This window comes from Rhinolophus ferrumequinum, chromosome 14 (assembly GCF_004115265.2).
Source record: "Rhinolophus ferrumequinum isolate MPI-CBG mRhiFer1 chromosome 14, mRhiFer1_v1.p, whole genome shotgun sequence".
Taxonomy (NCBI): Eukaryota; Metazoa; Chordata; class Mammalia; order Chiroptera; family Rhinolophidae; genus Rhinolophus; species Rhinolophus ferrumequinum.
In genome coordinates, this window is record NC_046297.1 from 27,333,516 (window position 1) to 27,355,661 (window position 22,146).

Below are 22,146 nucleotides of genomic sequence, written 5' to 3' on the forward strand. Positions count from 1 at the left end.
ATATATATTCTGCTTAAGGGAGGTTTTCTTTGATGATTATTGAAGATGAGAAATATTGTCCCTAAAGATAGCTGGAAGTTTTTATGGAGTAGGGGGTGCTATCCCTTCTAGAGATCCGTGGGGCACTCAGAGATTGATCCACATTCACAGCTGAAACATGTGAATAAATCCTTTCTTATGTCCACCTTAGCACAGCTCATGAAAAAGGAGGGATTGACTAACCCATTAAACTCAAAGATAGTTTTCAAATAACTATCCTGACAATTGCACAAGTGTCCACCCTCATTCCCCAGTACTTCAGATTGTATACATGGATAACTTCCCGAATAAAGGTCAATCACTTGAATTTCTTTCATGGTCTTCTCTTGCATCTGTTTAGGGTCATGGGTTTTTCTGTGAATTGATCATACTTTAGTGCCAATGGCACAAATTATTTTTGTACTTTTTCTGTACCTATAACTTTCTGCCAATTCTAGGATATTTCTGAACATGTAACAGAAGTACATTGGTATTCTCAATCTTCTGAGAACAGCACATGTACTTTTATCCTTATAACAAGCGTGGAATTTATTAATCTCCATCTTATATAAGAGGATGCCGAGGCTGAGTTTAATAACTTATCCCACATAAAAGACATTTATATGTTAAAGCCAGAGCTTAGAGCTTATTAACTATTAAGCTCATATTCTTACAACTACAGGGCAGCATTTTATTATAAAAATTAGATAAACAAAAATGATACATAAGATAAACTGCAATAAATGATTTTTAAAATTTCAATAACTGATATTCATTTAGTATTTCTTTATTTATTTAAAGCTAGGACAAGTGAGGTAATACTTACTGTCTCCATATCTTTACTCACCAAAGAGTTCTTTACATTTGACCTAAAAATAATCTTCCATACCTTAATGATTATAAGAAAATATTCACAAGTGGTTCTCCAAGATCATACAGGATTTATAACATATCTGTAAAAGTACACTGAGACTTCTTATCACATAGCTTTCAAAACATTTCTCAAAATACTGTAAGTAGAAATCATCATCATTTTGATCTCTTTAATCTTAATCTAAGTCATAAGAAAGCTGATATTTCTAGGTTTGAGCAATTTTTCATTACATACATATGGAATTTTATGTCATTGGTTTTTAATCACAATATGTTTAGTGTTTCTTCTTTTTTATTAGCTACTTCAGGAAATAATACTAGGAATATGGTGATAAATATTGTTTTTGTTTTAAACATTTGTTCATAAAAGCTCAGTTGCATCAAGTGATTTCATGCTTTGGATCCCTAAGAATGGGGTCAAAATTGTATATATACAACTTACTTTCTTAGAAAACAATATTTTTTAATATAGACTAAAATATAATGATCTAACTTGCCGGTTATTTTTGTCATTTTACTAAGATTATTTTCTACTAAAGTTAAAATTCACTTAGTCTGCTTTTAGATTATACAATTAAAAGTATATAATTGCAAATTATTTAAACAGCTATAAATTCAAGGCACTGTCCAATAAAACAATGGGTGAGAAATTTGGAAACATTGAGAGAGACAACATTCCACAAATACAACATATTGCAAATTACTTAATCATGCTTATGTCTGCAATTTACTTCAAAATGTGCCAACATTTTGATGGATTAATGGATAAATAGTGAAGTGGATAGACAGATATGTGATAAAGAAGTATAATGGAATATCAATGGTGGAATTTAGATTGAGTATATATGGGTGTTTATTGGAAACCACGTAAAATATGCTGTATGCTTGAAAATTTTTATAACAAAATATTGAGAAAAGTGTTTACAATTCTCCACTGTAAAGTAATGATCTAGTATGTTTTTACAAATTTTTATTTTATGTCTGTAAACAAATTCACAAATACTTTTAAATCCATATAGCTTTATTTTTGTTTCTGATGCCTTGGTAACTGCCTTTAATTTCCCCAGAAGTCACTTTCTTATATGGGATAAATAACATATTTCTATAGTGTTTTTTTTTTTCTGTTGAAGGAAAGTATAAATGAAACCAAAATATAAAAAAAAAAAATAAACAAAAGGAAACAACAGATAATCAGAATACACAATTCAGCATGCATTTATTATACATAAAGAAATGCCAAATAGTTCTACAGATCTTTGAATACACATTCACAACATGTACTTCATAGTCCTTTCAGATTATGACTACTTAGTGAATTTGTTTGCCTAAGTGGGAAAAAAAAAAAAAAAAAGATTGGAGAGAGTGACTAAATAACGATACCAGAAAATATTAACTAAAACAGAGACAGTTATTACTTGTGCATTCCCAGGCAAGCATCAGGCTAGGCCTTAGGAATACTATGTTGTGAGATATATTCTTTGTATTTAAAAGTTCTTGATCTAGAGGATAAGGCACACTAATGAAATAACTGCCAGGAAGGATGGTCACCAATGTTATGGTATATATAAATTTAGAGGAGTTATATAATATAATCTATAAAAGTAGTTCTTGTGTCTGTAAAGTTTATGGCTCTAAACTTGAAAATTTTAAATGTGGGAAGGACAGCAGATTTATACATATTTAATAATTATCTTTACTGACTTCTCTTCTAATAACTATTTTTTCTAATATTTCCTTAGTTACTATGCTAGTTTCTTTAAAAATGAAATCTTTCATTAGTGATTTATTGTCTTCTATATGCTGGAAACAGGGGGTATTTATTCTTTATATATTCCCTGCAAGGTAGCAGTGGTAATTTACTGGTAAATACCCCAGGTAATGAAGCTAAAGAAGAGATTTTAGCTCAAAGCTATCTGATTCTAATTTTCCTTTGACTGTATCATGTTACCTACCCCCTCATTTAAAAATAGTAATGTTCTAACAAAATGTTGAATCCTCAAATGATATCAACTTCAATCATAAGGATGGCTTATGATAAATGGGTCTTGTAAGTCCAGTAATGAAATACTTGCTGGTTATTCTCCTTGCTTTCCTCCTATGTGATACTTTTAAATCTTGCTCACAGTTGTAATTATAACAGTTATAAAACAGAAATGGCGGTAGTTTTAATTCTTGTACAATTTCTATGATGTCAACAGAGGTGACACATACAGTATGGTTAAACAATCCTATAGAACTGGTCATTGTTTGATTGATTAGTGCCATTTGATGTTAAATAGTATCCACATTTAGTCTGGTATTTTCAATGTTATTCATGGAAGTACTATTTTCCCTTGTTTTATAGAAGGAGATGGTGACTTTACAGAACTTCAATAACCCACCAAATACTCTCATTATTTTTAAGACTGCTCTTTCTACTATTCAAAAATTGCCTATAAGTTCAACACATTCAATGAAAACCTTTTGAAACTAGCTCTTAATGAATAAATTTTTTAAATATTGCTAGAAACACTATAATAATATAATAAGTAATATTTAGAAGCTGATAGGTTACTAATAACTAGTAAAGTTAACTAAATATAATTAGCTGCATATATAAAGGACTTATCTTACTACATTAAACGTATCTATATACTATAGTTAATAATCATTTTATTGAATTTATCTTTTGCTTCTGTTGTCATTAAGGATTTGTTGGCACATTAGAAAGGATTACAAGAGAAGCAACTTATCAAATGCTATAGTGCCCTCAGCAACTATGGCTTGTGGTTCCACATTAGCCAGAAGAATATAGAACTGACAATATTAACATCATTCACCAGTATTAAGATATGTCCAGTGTTTTGAAAAATTGACAAATCTACCAAAAACTACATATAAATAATTCTGAACAATAGTAATGCATTTTGATAATAACAGAAAGAATCAATTTAATGAGCAGTGTTAGTGGCTGGAACAAAGTAAATGATCAATCAATGGTAACCAGAGGGGAAAAGAAAAGTTGTAGCAAGAAATGAAGAGAAGACTGCTCCATAGATAAGTCTATACTTAGGGAAGAGGCAATGATGGAATGTAGATTTGAAAATTATGAGACAAATTAAATAAAGGGAGTGGATGAAGTTACCAAGATATTTGTCTAAACTGAAGGGAGACAAATACAAGGCAAGACCATGTGTAACAACAAAAGTCTGGAGATATGCAGTAGGAAAGGAGCCAGCAAAAAAGGACCTACAGCCACAATTCCCTCTTTAAATAATCTACAGGCTAGGAGGGGGTAGTAAGATAAGTCCAAAGACAATCATAAGACAGAAATGGGTTATTCTCAGAGAGAATCAGGCAAAAAGCTAATGAAAAAAAGTTAAGAGAAAAACATGAGCAGATATATAAGGCAAAAAGAAGACATCTTGTTAAAAGAAGAATGAGAGCGCTAGAATACCAAATAGGGTCATTCGTTAGAAGACTTTGAATGTCAGGCTAAGACTATTACCCCCAAATTTAATAGGCACTTGAATGTAACAGAATTGTGGTAATTTTGATCTAGAGTTGAAAAATTAATTTTGAGGATTAATTTACATAGAATTAAATTTTCACTTTGGTATTTGTTATTTTTCCTTTATTTTTCACATTGGAATACCATATTTATAATTCATTCTAACCCAAACATTGTTGCGGTGAATTCCATAGTAGAGTAATGGAAATAATTCAGATTTTTAATAGTGAAAAATATATGTATTCATAAAAATAAAAGTAGTGACTATTTCTAATGAGTTAAATACAACATAGTTAATATATTTCAGAATATCAAACATTTGCATGAAGCAAAACAAAAATCATTTATTTATTCATTTCATTTAACACATAATAACATGAGGAAAACAAATTAATTTTAAAAATAATTTTTGTAAGGATTTCTATTCATATCCAAAGAAACCCATAAATAATGATAAAATAGTCAGATTTTTTAAAGCATTTAAATTATTATTTAGAATGTTAAACCACCAAGAAAGTGACTGTTTAGTTCCCAGAATGTTATTTTAGTGTGATATAAATGCAGTTCATAAGGAATTAAAAGTAAGAAATGCAATCAGTTATGCATAATTTAAGTTATGCCTTTCAGTGAAAATTAAAATCTTTAATTTATTCCTTTGGCCATGAGAGACATTAAACGTAAACAAAGAAAATGTGTCCTTTTATACTTTTGGTTCTCTTAAATTTTCTCCCCTTTGCATCTTAACAGTATTAATGCAGTTAGAGGTGGTTTATGTGATGAACTTGGATTTACCTTTGCTTCAATCTGTTTAGTATCTGGATTCTGAAACAAAAATTTGATTTTGCTCTTGCCATCATCTGAAGAACCTTTAAGCTGAGAAAATTTATACCTCCAAAGTATAGCCTAAAAGAAAAAAAGAAAAATATGCAAATCAATACAATTAATACCTGTATTGAAACCAAGATAGAGTTCTTGCTTAATTGGGATGTTAATCATATTAAGTTAATATTATATCCCACTATTAAATACTAAATTGAAATACATATATCAAAGGCTATAATAGTATTCAATATATACTTTAATTTTTAAAAATAACTTTAGTATATATTTTCAAAAATTATATACAAAAAAATCAGAGTGATTTTATTTATATTGATTTATATTATTGAATTATATTATTTATCTTGATTTATATTATTATGAAATAAAAACAAGCTCATTTAAAGCATGTGTCTATGCCAGCCACTACGCAAAAACACCTATTACTTGTTTCTTGGTTTTGTTATCAGTAGAAGTGATAAGGTAATTTTGAATTGATACTTCCATAGATAATTCTCAAGAACTTTCTTGTGAAGCTCAAACTAATAATCTGGAGCTTTTCAAAGATGAAAATAATTATGAGTAAATAATTATGACAAAGTTTTGCATGGAGACTTCCTGAGATTGAACTAGAATAAGCATTGTATAAAACTAGACCCATCAGACTATAATATCTCAGTTCATTGGATTATTTGACTAAAATTCTTCTTCCAGTATTGCAGCATCAGGTTTAGATAGTATACAATCTACATAAGAATCAGACCGCTAATTAAAATGTAACTGTGCTCATATTGTTTAAATAAATAGTGAATTTTTTCCATTTCTTTGAGATTGTCCAATGTGTTAGCATATAATTGCTCATAGTATTTTCCTATAGTCCTTTGTATTTCTGTAATGTCAGTTGTCACTTCTCCTCTTATAGTGCTGATTTTATTTCTTTGGGTCTCTTCCTCTTTTTTTTGATGAGTCCAGTAAAAGCTTTATAAATTATTTTTTTCAAAAAATGAGCTCTTGATTTCATTGATCCTTTGTATTGTTTTTTTCAGAGTCTATTTCCTTTATTTCTACACTAACCTTTATTATTTCCTTCCTTCTACTGCAATTGGGCTTTGTTCACTGTCTATTTTTCTAGTTCCTTTAAGTGTAAGGTTAGCTTATTTATTTGAGTTTTTTTTGTTGTTGTTTTTGAGGTAAATCTGCATTGCTATGAATTTCCCTCTTAAGACTGCTTTCAGTGTGTCTCATAGCTTTTGGGTCATTGTGCTTTCATTTTCAATTGTCTCAAGATATCTTTTGATTTCTTCCTTTATCTCATTGTTAGCCCATTCATTGTTTAGTAGCATATTATTTAGCCTACATGTGCTGGTGTTTTTTTTCAGTTGTTTTTTTTTTTTCTTGTAATTGATTTCAAGTTGATATATAATTTCAATCTTCTTAAATTTGTTGAGACTTGTTTTGTGGACTAACATGTGGTCTATCATGGAAAAGGATTGATATGCACTTGAAAAGAATGTATATTCTCCTGCTTTTGTGGTGAAATGCTCTGAAAATATCAGTTAAATCTACCTGGTCTAGTGTGTCATTTAAGGCCACTGTTTCCTTGTCGATTTTCTGCCTGGAAAATCCGTCCATTGGTGTCAATGGGATGTTAAAGTCGCTTTCTATGACTATATTGCTGATTGCTGTCTCCCTGATTGCTGTCGATCACTTCCTTTATGTTGATCAATATTTGCTTTATGTATTTGGTGCTCCTATGTTTGGTGCATAGATGTTAACTAGGATGTATCCTCTTGTTAGATTAATCCCTTTATCATTATATAATGTCCTTTGCCTCTTATTGTAGGCTTTGTATTAAACTCTATTTTCTCTCATGTAAATATTGCTACCCCAGCTTTTTTATTTTTTTGGTTCCAATGCATGGAATGTCTTTTCCATACCTTTACTTTCAGTCTATGTTTGCTTTTCAATCTAAAGTGGATCTTCTCTAGACAGCATATATATGGTCTTGTTTTCTTATCCATTCAGCTACCTTATGTCTTTTGATTGGAGCATTTAATTAATTTACATTTAAAGTGATTATTGATAGGTGCATAGCTATTGCCATTTTATTATTTATACGTATGTTCTTTTATTCTCCCCCCCACACACACACACACCTTCTCCTTTATCATTTCTTATAATACTAGCTTGGTAATGATGAACTCCTTTAGCTTTTCCTTGTCTGAGAAGCTCTTTATCTCTCCTTAGATTCTAAATGATAACTTTGCTGGGTAGAATAATCTGGGTTGTAGGTCCTTGATTTCCATCACTTTGAATATTTCAAGCCAATCCCTTTTGACCTGCAAAGTTTCTGTTGAGAAATCTGATGAGTCTTATGGGAGCTCCCTTTTAGATAACTAACTGCCTTTCTCCTGCTGATTTTAAGATTCTGTATTTGTCTTTAACCTTTGGCATTTTAATTATAATAGGTCTTAGTGTGGGCCTTTTTGGGTTCATCTTGTTTAGGACTCTTTGAACTTCCTGGACTTGTATGTTTATTTCCTTTGTCAGGTTAAGGGAGTTTTCAGTCATTATTTCTTCAAATAGGTTCTTGATCCCTTGGTCTCTTTCTTCTCTTTCTGGTACCTCTATGACGTGAATGTTATTACACTTGGTGTTGTCCTAATTTTTTATTTATTGATTGATTGATTGATTGATTGATTGATTGATTGATTGATTGATTTTGCTGTTCTCATTGAGTGTTTTCTGCTTTCTTATCTTCCAAATGGCTGATTCAGTCCTTTGCTTCATCTAGTCTGCTGGTGATTCCTTCTAGCTTATTCTTCATTTTAGTTATTGTATTCTTTATTTCTGGTTTGTTCTTTTTTATGTCTCCATGTCCTTTTCTTTATGCTTGTTATTTCTTTGTTGAAGTTGTCACTAAGTTCCATGTGCATCCTTATAACCAGTGTTTTGAACTCTGCATCTGGTAGCTAACTACCTCCATTTCATTGAGATTTTTTCTGGATTTTTCTCCTGTTCTTGCATTTGAGACATGTTTCTTTATTTCCTCATTTGGCTGCCTCTGTTTCTATATATTATATTAGGAAGATCTCCTATGTCTCTCAGTTTTGCCTGGTGGCTTTATGTGGTAGGTGTTTTGTATGTCCCAGTGGCACAGTCTCCCTAATTACCGACACCAAATGCTCCAGGAGTGTCTCTTGTGTTAGTTGTGTGCCCTACTGTTGTAGCTGAGCCTTGTTTGCTATTGGCAAACCAGTGGGTAGGATTGACTCTCAGCCTGACTGACTATGAAGATTGGCCATGCCTACAGCATATGAGCTGCTGTGTGGGAGCTGACCCCACAGAGGGGGATTCACTCCAGTGGGTTTGTGTGCCTGTTGTGACCACCCTTTTGGTGTGCCACTTGTGGAGTTAGTTGCATAGTAACTCTATTATAGCCTGAGGCTGTCTTCTTCTTGTGTTGGTTCTGGGGCCTCTTGGGTGGGGTTCTGGTGGAGGCCCAGGTCAGCCACTGCCAGTGACTGGCCCAGTGCTACCTGGTAGAAACTGTAAAGTTATCCATGGTTGGTTGCTTCCTGTGCTAGACCTGGAGGTGCATGGGAGAAGCCATGCTGAGAACTGAAGTCAGCTGTCACCAGTACCAGGTCTGAGGCAGCTCGTTAAAATGTTCAAGGCACCCTGAGGCTTGACTCTACCTGCCAGTTACCCATGAGGTTCAGCTCAGCCACTAAAAAAGCCTTGGGCTCTACACAAGTTGGGTGAGGCTGGGTCTAGAATAGTCACCAAGGTTGGGCAAGTTATGTTTACCAGGTTAATGCAGATTCAGGTTTGGTACCATTGCTAAGCTGCAGGCTATGAACAAATCTCAGAGTACATCTAGGCCAGCTGTTACCCTCCTCATGTTTGCAGACCCATGAGTGTTGTCCAAGTAAGACTGAAGCCTTAGTGAGGTGGGTTACTCACCATAGAAGGTGCCTCATTCAGCGTGCAGCCTGAGGCAAGCTATTTGTTCCTGAAAGAGTCTCCTCAGGTGCATGGGTTGGGGTTGGTTGCCCAGTCTCCCAAAATGTCTTTGGTGGTATGCTAGTTGGATGAGGCAGTATCCAAGGGAGTCACTGGGGTGGAGTGAGCAATGTTCACCAACCCAACACAGTTTCAAATTTGGCCATGTATGTGAGGGCTCAGGGAAAGATGATGCCACCTATATGCTGCATTGGAAGAAGACTCAACACAGGGACAGTCTTTCCCCGTGTTCCTTTGGTGTCACTTGAGTTGCAATCCCTCTGCCAGAGTCCATAATAAATGGAGTGAGTAAGTCTGTGTGCAGGCCCTTTAAAAGGACATCTGGGTTTCCAGCAGCCTTCTGTTTCACCCAGATGGGTGGAATCCTTGCTGATTTTCACAGCCAGATGTTGTGGGGATTCCTCTTCCCGGCACTGGAAACTTGGGCTTGGTGTCCTTGTGTGAGGCTAGGTCCTCAGGGTGGACCTCTGCCAACAAGATATCCCTCCTGATACTCCACCAACACATGTGGGTGTGGGGTCAGCCCATTTTGTGTCTCTGCCACTCTTACCAGTCTCAACATAGCATCTTCTTTAAATTCTTAGTTATAGGACTTCTGTTCAGCTAATCTTCAGATAGTTCTCCAGGGTGATTATGCTATAATTTAGCAATAATATTAATGTGATCATGGGAGGTGGCAAGGGAAGCATTTTCCTACTCTGCCATCTTGCCTGGAACTCTGCTTGCACCTCTGTCTTCAGAAGGTTTAGTTCTGGATAAGGCTGGGGTGGTGAAAATGGGTTATCTTTATTCCACCTCACTCCACCCAGCTTGAGAACCCCACTTTAAATCAATCCCCTGAGTAAACCCAGGTGGGATTAATGCAGATCTTCTTCAAGAAACCAAAGGCTGTGGTTTCTAATGGCGACTGCATGCAGCAGGAACAACTAGTGAATTCTAATATCTCAAAAAGTTGATAATGTGTGTATAATTGAACAAAATGTATTTTGATGTTTACCCATCCACCATGGGAACTACAGTACCTCTGATCACATAAAAACAGCACAAATTGGAAGATATTTGAAATATTAGTAGCTACTTTTTTAAAAGTGCCCAGAGCTGTTAAAATTAGACATATAATTATATTTAGAAATCATTCTTTTGCATAAATATTTATGTAGATCAAATGACTCACCTTTAAAAAAATCTGGTCATTTTGAACTTTAAGTTTTCTTATGCATGTATCAAAGTGAAGCTATTGAAATTGATTTGTCTCCATTAGCAGGAAAACTTCACAATTAAATGATGTCATTTGTCTACTGATATTTTACTTAGAAAATCAGTTAACTCTAATAACTTTTTTCATTTAATTTGTGCAATCAAAATAAAGCTTTAGAAATTTCACTATGTCAAAATCAAAATATTTCTATTGTTTTGAATGCTATTATAAATTCAGTTAAAACTTCAGCATTGGATATGTTACTTGTAACTACAATGGTAAAATGAATCAGTAGAGCACAATGTTGTGGTAATATAAATATTTCCCTAAATTAAGAAACATGTAGCTAAAGTATACTTGAATTGGTTTTGGTGAATACATCATTCATAATTGCATCTTAACAAGCTGCAGTACTCTACTAAATTATGTACCAAAAAATAATTACCCTGCTTATTAAAGCTTAGATAATTGATACAAATGTCTTTCAATTTTTCTTTACTATACCTAAATACATGTTTATATTTTAGGGATAATAGTCTTTTAAAAATAACTTTTGAACAGAACTATTTTTCAGGTCCACCAATATCAGAAAACCAACGTGTTATCTAATAATTATTTATTATCACGTGTGAAGAGTAAATTGCATGGTCACCCCACTTATTGATTACAAAGGGGCGTGATATTGAACTAGAACTGTAGGGAACTCAAAATTAGAGGAAAATGTCTGACTATGTCTCCTACTCTCATCCCTTTTCCAGAGATCTGACATCTTTTACTTAATGATCAATGACCATATAAATGTACAATATCTTTCACTTGCTACCTTTGTTGGTTTGTAATTATCTCCACTATATCTGTGATATCTTCCTAAAGCATAGACTCATCCTATTTTTGGTATTAAATATGGAAAAGTTAGTTAATTTAGACCATTTAAAGTAAAAGGCATATGTTAAATATGAGGTCAGACAATTAACTTCCCAAACTCATCCTAGAAAATGCGTTGCATACCTCATTGCTGAATATCACTATGGTGCCTTCAAAGTACTCCCTTTGGGAAGCTATGCACCAACACTAGTGCCTTCAAAGCAATTTTGGAACTCTTTTTCTGGAATGGTCATCAGAGCTGTCATTGTATTACCCTTGATGGTCCTGAATGTCTCAAAATGTCTTCCTTTCAATATTTTCTTTATCTTCAGGTAAAGAAAGAAGTCGTTGGGGGCCAGATGAGGTGAGTAAGGAGGGTGTTCCAATACAGTTATTTGTTTACTGGCTAAAAACTCCCTTACAGACGCTGCCGTGTGAGCTTGTGCATTGTTGTGATGCAAGAGCCATGAATTGTTGGCGAAAAGTTCAGGTCACCTAACTTTTTCATGCAGCCTTTTCAGCACCTCCAAATAGTAAACTTGGTTAACTGTTTGTCCAGCTAGTACAAATTCATAATGAATATAACCCCTCTGATATCAAAAAAGACTAGCAACACTGTTGCAACAGTTTGTGAACTTAATTGTCACACCTTGTACAAGCAATGTTATGAATCAGAGGCCTCAGATAAGTTACAAATAAAAACATAAATCTATGTTTTTACAATTAGAATGATCTCTCTCTCTCTCTCGCTCTCTCTTTCTCTCTCTCTCTCCATTATGTTTCTTTAAAAAAATCCTTTTGTTTTTCTGGCTTAACAGTTTCTTTTTCCACTGTTTGAAAAGTCTTCCCCCAACTTATTTCATAGCTGTTCCATTCTTTCCATCTAGGCCCCTCTAGAAATAGAGACGTCAAAGAGCCTTTTCCAGTCAAACTGTTAAAAGGCCCTTCTGAGGTCTTCTTTTTCTCAATACTTTGCTCATTTCCTTGACAAACCTGACTGCAATCTGTGATCATCTTGCTCTGTCTCTCTCCAATATAAAGAAAGTTTCAAGTTGACAGGTAGTTGATCAAACAAGCTCATCACTGCATCCCTCGATCTTAACAGAGCAGCTGATATATAGCAGACACACAGTGAACCTAACTTTTGTGAAAAAAATGCATTAAGAGAGGATAAATATTAAAGAAGAAAGATATCCCTTCTCTTCCCTTGTATTATTAGGTTGTCATGTTATTGGAGTCGTGCAATTAGGAGAAGTGGAGGAGACATATACTAAAGTGAGAACTTATAAAGTACTGTGAATTTTCCAATCACCAGTAGTAATCTTAATTGGTTAAACTTGATGGAAATCAGGTCCAAAAAGATGGAGTAAAAGGAAAACAAAACAAAACCAATAAATAAATAAATAAATAAATAAATAAATAAATAAATAAATAAATAATAGCAATTTATGAAGATATTTCAGAACATCTTTGAAATCCGGAATTTGACCCAAAGCCTTCATTTATAATAAAATTACATACTAAATTTTCACTTTCCCACATCTTTTCATGGGTAACTTCTGCTTGCTCCTGGAGAAAAAGGATGTTAAACATGGTCAAATACATTTAGTGAGGATTATCTGCATAATAACGTCTGAGGATATTTTCAGAAGAAAAACTTATTTAATTTTGTTTAACCAGGTAGATTTTCCCATGGAATACATTTCAAGAAATGATAAACATTTTCAGTATAAAATAAAATATTGAATGAATTTAAGTATAGTAATAATGAATCCAAAACACCCTATGATTTATCAAAACATTTATTTGTTTTTGACAGTCAAAAATAGTGTTGTAGTCAACATATTCTTTGAATGATTACATGGAATGATCCATATAAAGTGCCTCTGGCATTTTGAAGATACATTTAAATATTTTAAATGCTTAAAAGCTAAAAGCAAAGATAACTACATGTATGAAGAAAGAACAATATAATGGATCACAACATTTTCAATATTGTAGTTGTAATAAAGTCATTGAAGATGACAAAGAAAGAAAATAATATGAAAATATATAGTGAAGCTTATTAATCTAAGTGCTCTTACATTAAAGATTTTGAAAAATAACCATTTTGCAAAAGAATCATTTGCCTCTGAGCTACTCTTTGCAATAGCTACATTTTATTTAAAACAATCCAAGCAAACAGATAAATGCTAAAAACTTTGGGTGCAATGTCATTTGGGGTTTATCATTTAAGGTCATAATTCTTAACTTGGGGAGTAATCTTTATAAAATGTGCTTACAAATAATGATTAATGCATGTGTGATTGAAGATGAAACATTGATTATTATCAAGCACAATGTTATGTAAAGATAATGAAGCACATAATACGTAATCTATCATTTATTCCTGATACTGATGGGTGAATACATGTACAAATCAATTTTAAAATACTTTATTTAGTGCCTATGAAGCATTCCTTGTGCCTGTTGTTGTCCTTTCATTGAACATTATTATTGCAATGAACATAACACTGTGGTTAGCCCTTTTGTACATTTTCTCTAATTTTTGCAAGAGCTGTGCACTAACTAGAATATTGCCATTTTCTAGATGATATAATTAAGAAAACATCATACACATTGATAATATTTCACAGCTAATTAGTGGGAATCAAATCTAAGTCTGTTATTCTCCATGGTTTATATTTCTTCTTTTATCTCAACCTGTTTCTTTGCTTTGCTATAATTATCCTAACTAAACATCACAAACCCATTTATTGAGCATGATTATAAGTGAATTGCATATGCCTGATTTCTTTCTAAAAATATAAGAAAAACCCAGAGCACTATTTAGTACACTACACTAAACCCAGAAAAAGTAATTTACTGATTTTTTTTTCAAACATGGTGTGCAGAGTCATAATTTCTTCTTCCTTATAATGCTGTTATTATTTTAAGATCCTGCCCCCAGCCTCCGCAAGTAATAAGTTTCACATAAGCTATTCATTTGTTTAAGATCCATTTTTAGAACTGACTTTAAATTTGGAAATGCCAGTGATTTAGAGAAATTCAGTGGGAAGGAAAAAGAAACACCCTGCCCTTATTCTTTACTTTTGCCATTTATAACAAAGATTTTTAAAGGTAGGCATAATCCATCAGCGAGCTGGAATGCAAAGCTGGTTACAAACCAAGGGATGTGGGTTAGTGAATTAATTAACATTTGTAGAGCATCCAGTGTTCCTTAGCTGCAGGCTATTAAAAAATAAAATTCCTTGATTGTACATAAATGAAAACCGAAGTTACACAAATGATATTGAAAATTTCCATATTGAACAAAAATAGGCAAAACAAACTCAAATGCATCATTTATCAGTTTCCTTACCACTATTTGCATACCCCAATTTTTCATGCCCTACAGAAAAATTCCTCTTTAAGAAAAACAGAAACAACTTCTACATATGAAGATAATTTAAGCAGTATGCCATCTACTTCATAAGAAATGGAAGTAGGATAGTTTGCTACATAGGGGCCAAAAACACTAAAAGAATAATCTATGTGGATTGTGACTTCATATATAGAACACTAAAAATTATAGCAAAGATGCTTTGAAGCGAGGATCTAATTTTGCACTCCCTATGACACCAGTTACCTGGTATTTGACATTTAACTAATATTTTCCCAGGAATATCCACAAGCATTTTTTTTTTAATTTTCTTTGCAAATTGTCTTTATGTGTCTTTTAGTTAAGCAGTAAATCAAAGCTTCCCACGCAGTCCTATTTCTATTTTGCCTCACCCTTCAACTTTAGCAAAAAGCCCACAGACACATAATCCTTTTTTGCCTTCTATCCACCCCTTACCCTCACAATATTAATGTGGCTCTTCAAAGTGTCTTCTTTTCCTTCTTTTTTTTGTGGGTGTGCTAGGGGATTATATTTAGTAGAAAACCACGAGAAACCTTTTCTTTACCACTATTTTTCTTTACACATCTTTATACTTCTCATTTGTTTTTCATTCATGTGAAATTATCCTAATTAAATATGTCTTTGGCTTAAGTAATTGCATTTTACAAAATAAATATTTCAACTACATAGTAATTTTATAAATTTTGTAAACTTGAATGGCAATTATGAATAAAGGGATAAAAATAGAAACATCAAAAGATCACAAAATAGACAAATGTTTATAGCTTTCACTATTTCCTTAGATAGTATCATATTCATTAATATATTTACCACTAGTCATAGAATTAATTCTGTGTTACTGAACTGTGTTTGAGTCTGGACAAACAGGTTAGAGTTAACATCCCCAACAGACTCGACTGTAATGCATTATAATAAGTGCTATGCTAGGGTATGCTTACAATTCTCTGCTCTCAAAGGGACATCTAAATCAGATCGGTGAAAAAAGCTTTCTGAATGAGAATTTGCACTCTTGGGAGTGTTATGTGTAAAAGCATGGAGTATGGCAGAGCCACTGAATGCTGGGGGGGACTGTAGAGATGATGCTAAATTGTAGGCAGAGAGCAGAACATTAAGAGGTTTCTATACTATGCTAACATATTGTATTAAAGATAGTAGGAAGCCACTAAAGTAATTAACAAGAGATACTAATGACATAGTTGAATTTACATTTTAGAAGGATCGCTAATCTGGTAGCGGTGTGGAAGATGGAACACAGAGGGATATAACTATATGTCCTTTTAGTGCTTTGGCTTCTTACCACACTATCTGAAAGTAACCAGGTCCAGATCTGTCTTTTCTATTACATTGTAGTTTCTTAAGAGAAGGAACTGTATCTATTTTTGTATTCCTAGTGTCTATCAATGGTCATAGCCCGTAGTTGGTGCATAAAAAAGAGTGTGTTCAATACTTAATCGAGTGATTCAAATGAAAAGGGATTACCCAAGTTAGTTAAGGTATACCTTCTAGATTTATTTAGAAGAGGTTGTTGAGGAACAGGTATAAGTATAAAACACAATTCAGATTCCTTTCAATATCTGAGATAGAAATGCAAAGGAGTCAGACAGTAATGGACAACAAATTCAGGGTTGGACACTCTGTGTTTAATGTGCAGCCTTTAAGATCAAGATGTATGTCTGAGCTGGAGTTAACAGAACAGAAATTCATTATCATCAAGAGAATTGCCTAAATTAAAGACTGGATGAAATTGCTCAATCAGGCTGAGTTTCTCCATCAAACGTATTTCAAATAAATGAATTCCCCCTGAATTGACTCTACATATAGAAACATATTTATATTTTTTTCATCAAATATATGGAACAATCAAAGAGGAGTATACAGATTTTCACTCTAAGAATTTATTTGGTTAAGATGTATTAAAATAAAAGTAATAAATATTCAAAAATTTATTTGGAATCTATAAAAAAAAAGTAAAAAAAAAAGGCAGGATAAATGTTTCTAAAACTCAGACCTTGTAGGTCATTTTATTTATTTATTTATTTATTTATTTATTTATTTATTTATTTATTTATTTATTTATTTATTGTGAGGCAACTATGTCTTAAACACTGTCCAATGGGAGCTGGTTACCATAAGGTGCTCAGTTCAATTCACAGAGTAACCTCAATAATACAGAGAAATTGAATTTAGGTTCTTTGCAGTCTAAAGATTACTGACTATTATGCTTGCCAATTGGAAATTTCTATTTATTTGATTTAGTTTATCTGAAATCTATGGGTTTTCATTTTGTATATTTGATAGGTTGATTAAATTAATCAGTTTAGTGAGTTGATGTACACAGAGTACTCATTTTAAGCATATTTATGTAAAATTTTTCAGAAGAACAACCAAAATACATGTGGGAAAGCAAGCACTAACATGTTACCACATATTATTCAATATGGTATGCCATTTGTTATTCTTAACATACTAATTTTATTTTGAGAAACTTTATATGTTGTCTGTATAATAAATACTGGCAGAAAATTTGGTTTTGTTGGCATAAATTTCTCAGAATCATAGGTTTTTCTTTTGTTTTGTTTTGTTTTAATTGTTGTTGCTGTTTTCTGACAACACGATAAAATTCAGCCACATTTATAATTCATATTATCAATTCTCTATATAAGTTAACTCTTTTCCAGTTATTTCTTTTTAACATATGCACACACAGTTGCTGCCAGCTCAGTGGATAATAACAACTCTAGAGAGAAAAAGAAATGAGTTTACTGCGATAGCTACATCTAAGTCAATATACCTGTGCAATGCAATAAGCCATCACTGTTTCATGCTCCAGGTTGTCTGTAGGCTGCTCCACTGACAGAGATTAAACACTTCATTTAAAACTGCTAAATTAACACCTAAGTTTTTGCATATTTTTATTTTGAGGCAGCACCAACTAGTCTGCACATTTACTAATTTGATTTCTAAAATTTAATTATGAATTTTATTGTTATGAGTCAACCATTTATTATTTTTTCCCTGAGAATAATAAAAAAAATCCCCAAATTAAAACAAATTTGTGTTTCTAGCAATTGATAGTTTCCATTAGACTCAAATGTAAAAAGTATCACTTGGGAAACTATTGCATTCATTAAATTAGCAACATATAATAAATTACCTTGGGATGTATACTCTTTCTTTCTGTGTTGAATCATTTTGATTTAGTTAAACAGTCCATACAATATTGCAAAAGGTGAGAGTCTGAATTACTCAAGGTTAATGAGGGTATATATACCAGTAAATATAATGCTTGAGTAAATTTATACAGGGTAGATCCAATATAGAAGGTGCCAGCTGGAGCCTAAATTTTGATTACCAAGTGAATTTGGAAAAAAATTTATATTTTGGTATCCTGGTGAAGGCTGATAGTCATAAATTTGTTTGTATCAGAGACAAGGAAATATTTTGAAATGAAATTCATTCTGAGATAAGTAATACATTATATAGCACTGCATAGTATATGGAAAAGCTATTAGAACTAAACCTTGGCACTGTAAGCCCACAATATACTTTGTTTATAATATCTGAATCTTTGGTATTTCACACTACGTTCAAGTGTGTTTTTTCCAAGAAACAGGCAAGTTACTTAATATAAGATACATAGCACTAGAAAAGTGAAAAATGTGTACTTCTCATCTTTACATCGAACATACATAGTAACTATTCAGTGACCTCTCCATAACCACTTCCATGAGAATAATTCAATGAATATCCTGCACATCCGTTTCTTTTCCATTGTATTTCCTTTTCCCACATAGTGCTCAAGTCAGAAACTTCTCTGTCATACTTAGTTCCATCCTTTCTATTCTCAAGCCCTACTGAGAGTATATCCTCATTGTTACGCAATCCCAACCACTCTGCATTTGCAAAGCACCTACTCTAAGCCACATATCTCCTATTAACCTCCTCCCATCCCAACATTCAGTCTTCTCCATCTCCAAAGCATTCTCCGCAAAGATGCCAAAGTCATCTCAGATTGTACACTGTTACTCGCATAAAATCTGTTAGTGGCTTTCCATGGCCCTTGGCACGATGGGCATATCAACTCTAATTTTCACGAATGCCTATTACAATATAACTTTGAAGTGCCCTTCCACCATAGACTGAGGTGATCTGTCTTTTTACTTGGTTTTGGTCTCAGTCACATGATATGCTTTGAACAAGGGGATTTTGCAATTTTTCCAGCAGCAAAGGCTAAAGCACAATTGTACATTAAGGCTTATATTCTTCTGCATTTGCCATCTACAAGAAAAGACATACCTGGGCTAAGCTGGTTCCACTAATAATAAGGAACAAGCAGAGCAGAACCTAATCGAGCATATTTGAAAGAACTATCCAAACTGCAGACTCATTGATGAACCCTGTCCAAATCAACAGTCTGAACCCCATGGAAGTGTGAGAAATAAATATTTACTGCTGTAAGCCAGTGATGTATTGTCATTGTGTGTTACATAGCAATTTTGTGGCCACAGCTATAATAACTGATGTAAGTTCCAAAGCTTTACAGTGAAGACAAAATCTCCTCATTATTTGGTGTCTAACTACTTTACTTTTGAAAACTGCTCCCCTCTTGCTACATTGATCCCGTCAGTGCTTTCTCACATCTTAGCACACATGCTACTCAGTCTTTCTCCACTGTATGCATAGTTAGCTTCTCATGACCTATGAATTCTCAGGTGTAATGTAATTTTCTCCAAGTACAACCTGTGGCCCCTTAGCCTAGTTTATATGCTTTCATGCTATCCCAAACTCCCTTTTCTGGGAATCATTAAACTTATCAATTACTTGTTTAATGTCAATCTTGTCTACTAGGTGCCATGAGAACAAAGACCTCTATAAAAGCAGAGACCCACAAGGACTAGAATATAGCAAACATGTTGATTGATTGATTGATTGATTGATTGATTGATCAAGAATTCTAAAAAATACAGTGCCACTTTGACATCTTGAGAGTGACAGTGCGGTAGAAGGTGTCGTTTGTGCTAGTGCCCTGCAGTGGTCAGAATTATCTACCAGTGAACAAGCAACAAAATATCCACCTCTTATTGAAGGTTCATCATTTTCCACTCACTGTGCAACACATTCCACATACATTTTCTTAATTAACTTTACAATAATCCTATGAGAAGGGTGTCATTTGCATGTCCACGTTAAAGGTGAAAAAAGGTTACAGCAGCTATATGATTTGCAAAGATCCCACCGATGTTAATGGTGGGAGGACAGAAGCAGCTAATTTATGAATTCTGGAGGATTTGAAATAGAAGGGGGGAAAGAAGAATAGATTCCTGGGGTTAGATGAAAGGCCATGATTTGTGGTTGAGACAAGATCCATTGAAAGGTGGGATACCTGGAAATAATACTTAAGGACTTCCAAATCTAGGTACTATATTTTTTAGTTTATTATTTTTTTTCCCAATAAGCTGTCTCACTTAGTTTTAGAATAATGTTGCGAGATAGACCCCCAGCTATTATTATTCCCATTTATTATTTGAGAGTTTTAAAAATCAATACATTGTATTAACAAAAAAAAAATCATGTAAATCAAAACTGATAGCTGAAGGAAAGACAATCTAAAACACAATGAGAAAAGTTTTAAGAGAGATATTCTTACTAATAAAAAAAAAAACTATCAAAGACCAACGAAAGGAAGTAGAATTAGAAAATGTAAAGGATGAAATAAGAGGAAACAAAAGATATAAAATGAAAGAAGTATGTAAAGCATATATTAGCCAAAGAATTTTTTACTATTACCTGATATTTTTCTTTATATACTTTTAATTATAAATATAGTCAGTCATCTAATGAAGGACATTTTGGTTGTTTCCATGTCTTGGCCACCATAAATAAAGCTTCAATGAACATTGGAGCACACATGTCTTTATGTAAAAATGTTTTCAGATTTTTTGGGTAGATACCCAGCAGAGGGCTTGCTGGGTCATATGGTAAAGGGGATCAAATATATGGTGATGGAAGGAGAACTGACTCTGTGTGGTGAACATACAGTGTGATTTATAGATGATGTAATACAGAATTGTACATCTGAAATCTATGTAACTTCACTAACAATTGTCACCCCAATAAACTTTAATTAAATATAAATAAATAAATAAATAAATAAATAAATAAATAAATAAATAAAGTCAAGTATGTGTTAATTTTACATAACTTTCTAAAGTCTTTATATTGCAAGAAATGAACAAAAAAATCCAGAATTTTATTATTGTATTACATCTAGTTATATACTGGCATGAAAACTTGGGTTAATACTTTTCTTTGGAACATTTACAGCTATCTTTGAAATGTTTGAGGGTTAAAAAAAATTACCTGATGGATTGTTTCCCTAAATGCCTGAGTTTGTTTCATAATAAGTGCAATGTTTTTTTATTGCAAAGAAGAAATAATTTATCTGAAGAACATAAAATTTCCATCAAATAGCTAATTGTCCGTGTTTTGGTGCTGTAAGTTATACAATTAGAGAATAAAATAGATTGAAAGATACTGTAAAAAGGAAAATGCGAAGATTTTTATAGATATTGTCATAATGACATTCTAACTAATGTATTTTAAAATTTCTACTTATTTAGGAGATATTTCAAGAAAATATTCATTTGAATAACTTCAAATTTTCCTTTTGTATTTTTAATAACTGTCTTTGATATGAAATAGTTAAAATACTATAGAACAAATAGCATAAAGTTAAAAAAATAAATGTTTAATTCTATTTTAAGAGGTCTGACCTACAGAATTCATATTATAATTCTGTTATAATTATAAATGTTTTATAGAAAAATTCAAATTAGCATATTATGAAATGTGTGCATATGAAAGACATATATCTTTAGGAGAAACAGTAGCTCAAATATTATCTCCTTATAATTAGTGACCTTCAATTTATCCAATCCATATCAAAGACTTTTGAAAATGAAAAGCATAAATATAGGTGAAATTAACTTTCAAATTCTACCTTGAAACACTGTAGAAATCAGTGTGTACTTAAAGGTATGAATGGATTAGATCGATTAAGATATTTCATGAATCAATGCATTAACAATGAATTTAGTTCGGAAGCACAATTATTTGGGAACAGGAGGACTTCTAATTTTACAGAAAAAAAAATCTAAGAAACAAGAAGGAAGTGATTTTGGTTAGGGTGACATTGTCTTTTGCTACACAGAATATAAGTTCTTAAATTGCAAGTCACCATGCGCATGTATGGGTTTTACAAATTTTCCCTAGATAATGTTTCAATCTATGTTCAATGAAAATTAGTTCTAAGGATAAGAAGAAAGCATAATATCATTAGCTCCATTGTATGTTAGAAGCTATTATAATGATATTATGCTTTCTTCTTATCCTTATAACTAAATAGCTTCTAACATACAATGGAGCTAATTCTTTAAAATGTTACTATTTTATTTT

The 22,146-nt window shown here is 32.6% G+C and overlaps 1 protein-coding gene across 2 annotated transcripts in view; it reads right to left on the bottom strand.

Moving 5' to 3' along the window:
* The window catches only part of SNTG1 (syntrophin gamma 1), a 468,529-nt gene that overhangs the window by 37,823 nt on the left and 408,560 nt on the right, over window positions 1-22,146 (bottom strand). For both annotated transcript variants that reach the window (XM_033126633.1, XM_033126632.1), the window contains one exon: window positions 5,174-5,284. In XM_033126633.1, the coding sequence (XP_032982524.1) occupies window positions 5,174-5,284 (111 nt within the window). The remainder of the gene's footprint in view (window positions 1-5,173; window positions 5,285-22,146) is intronic.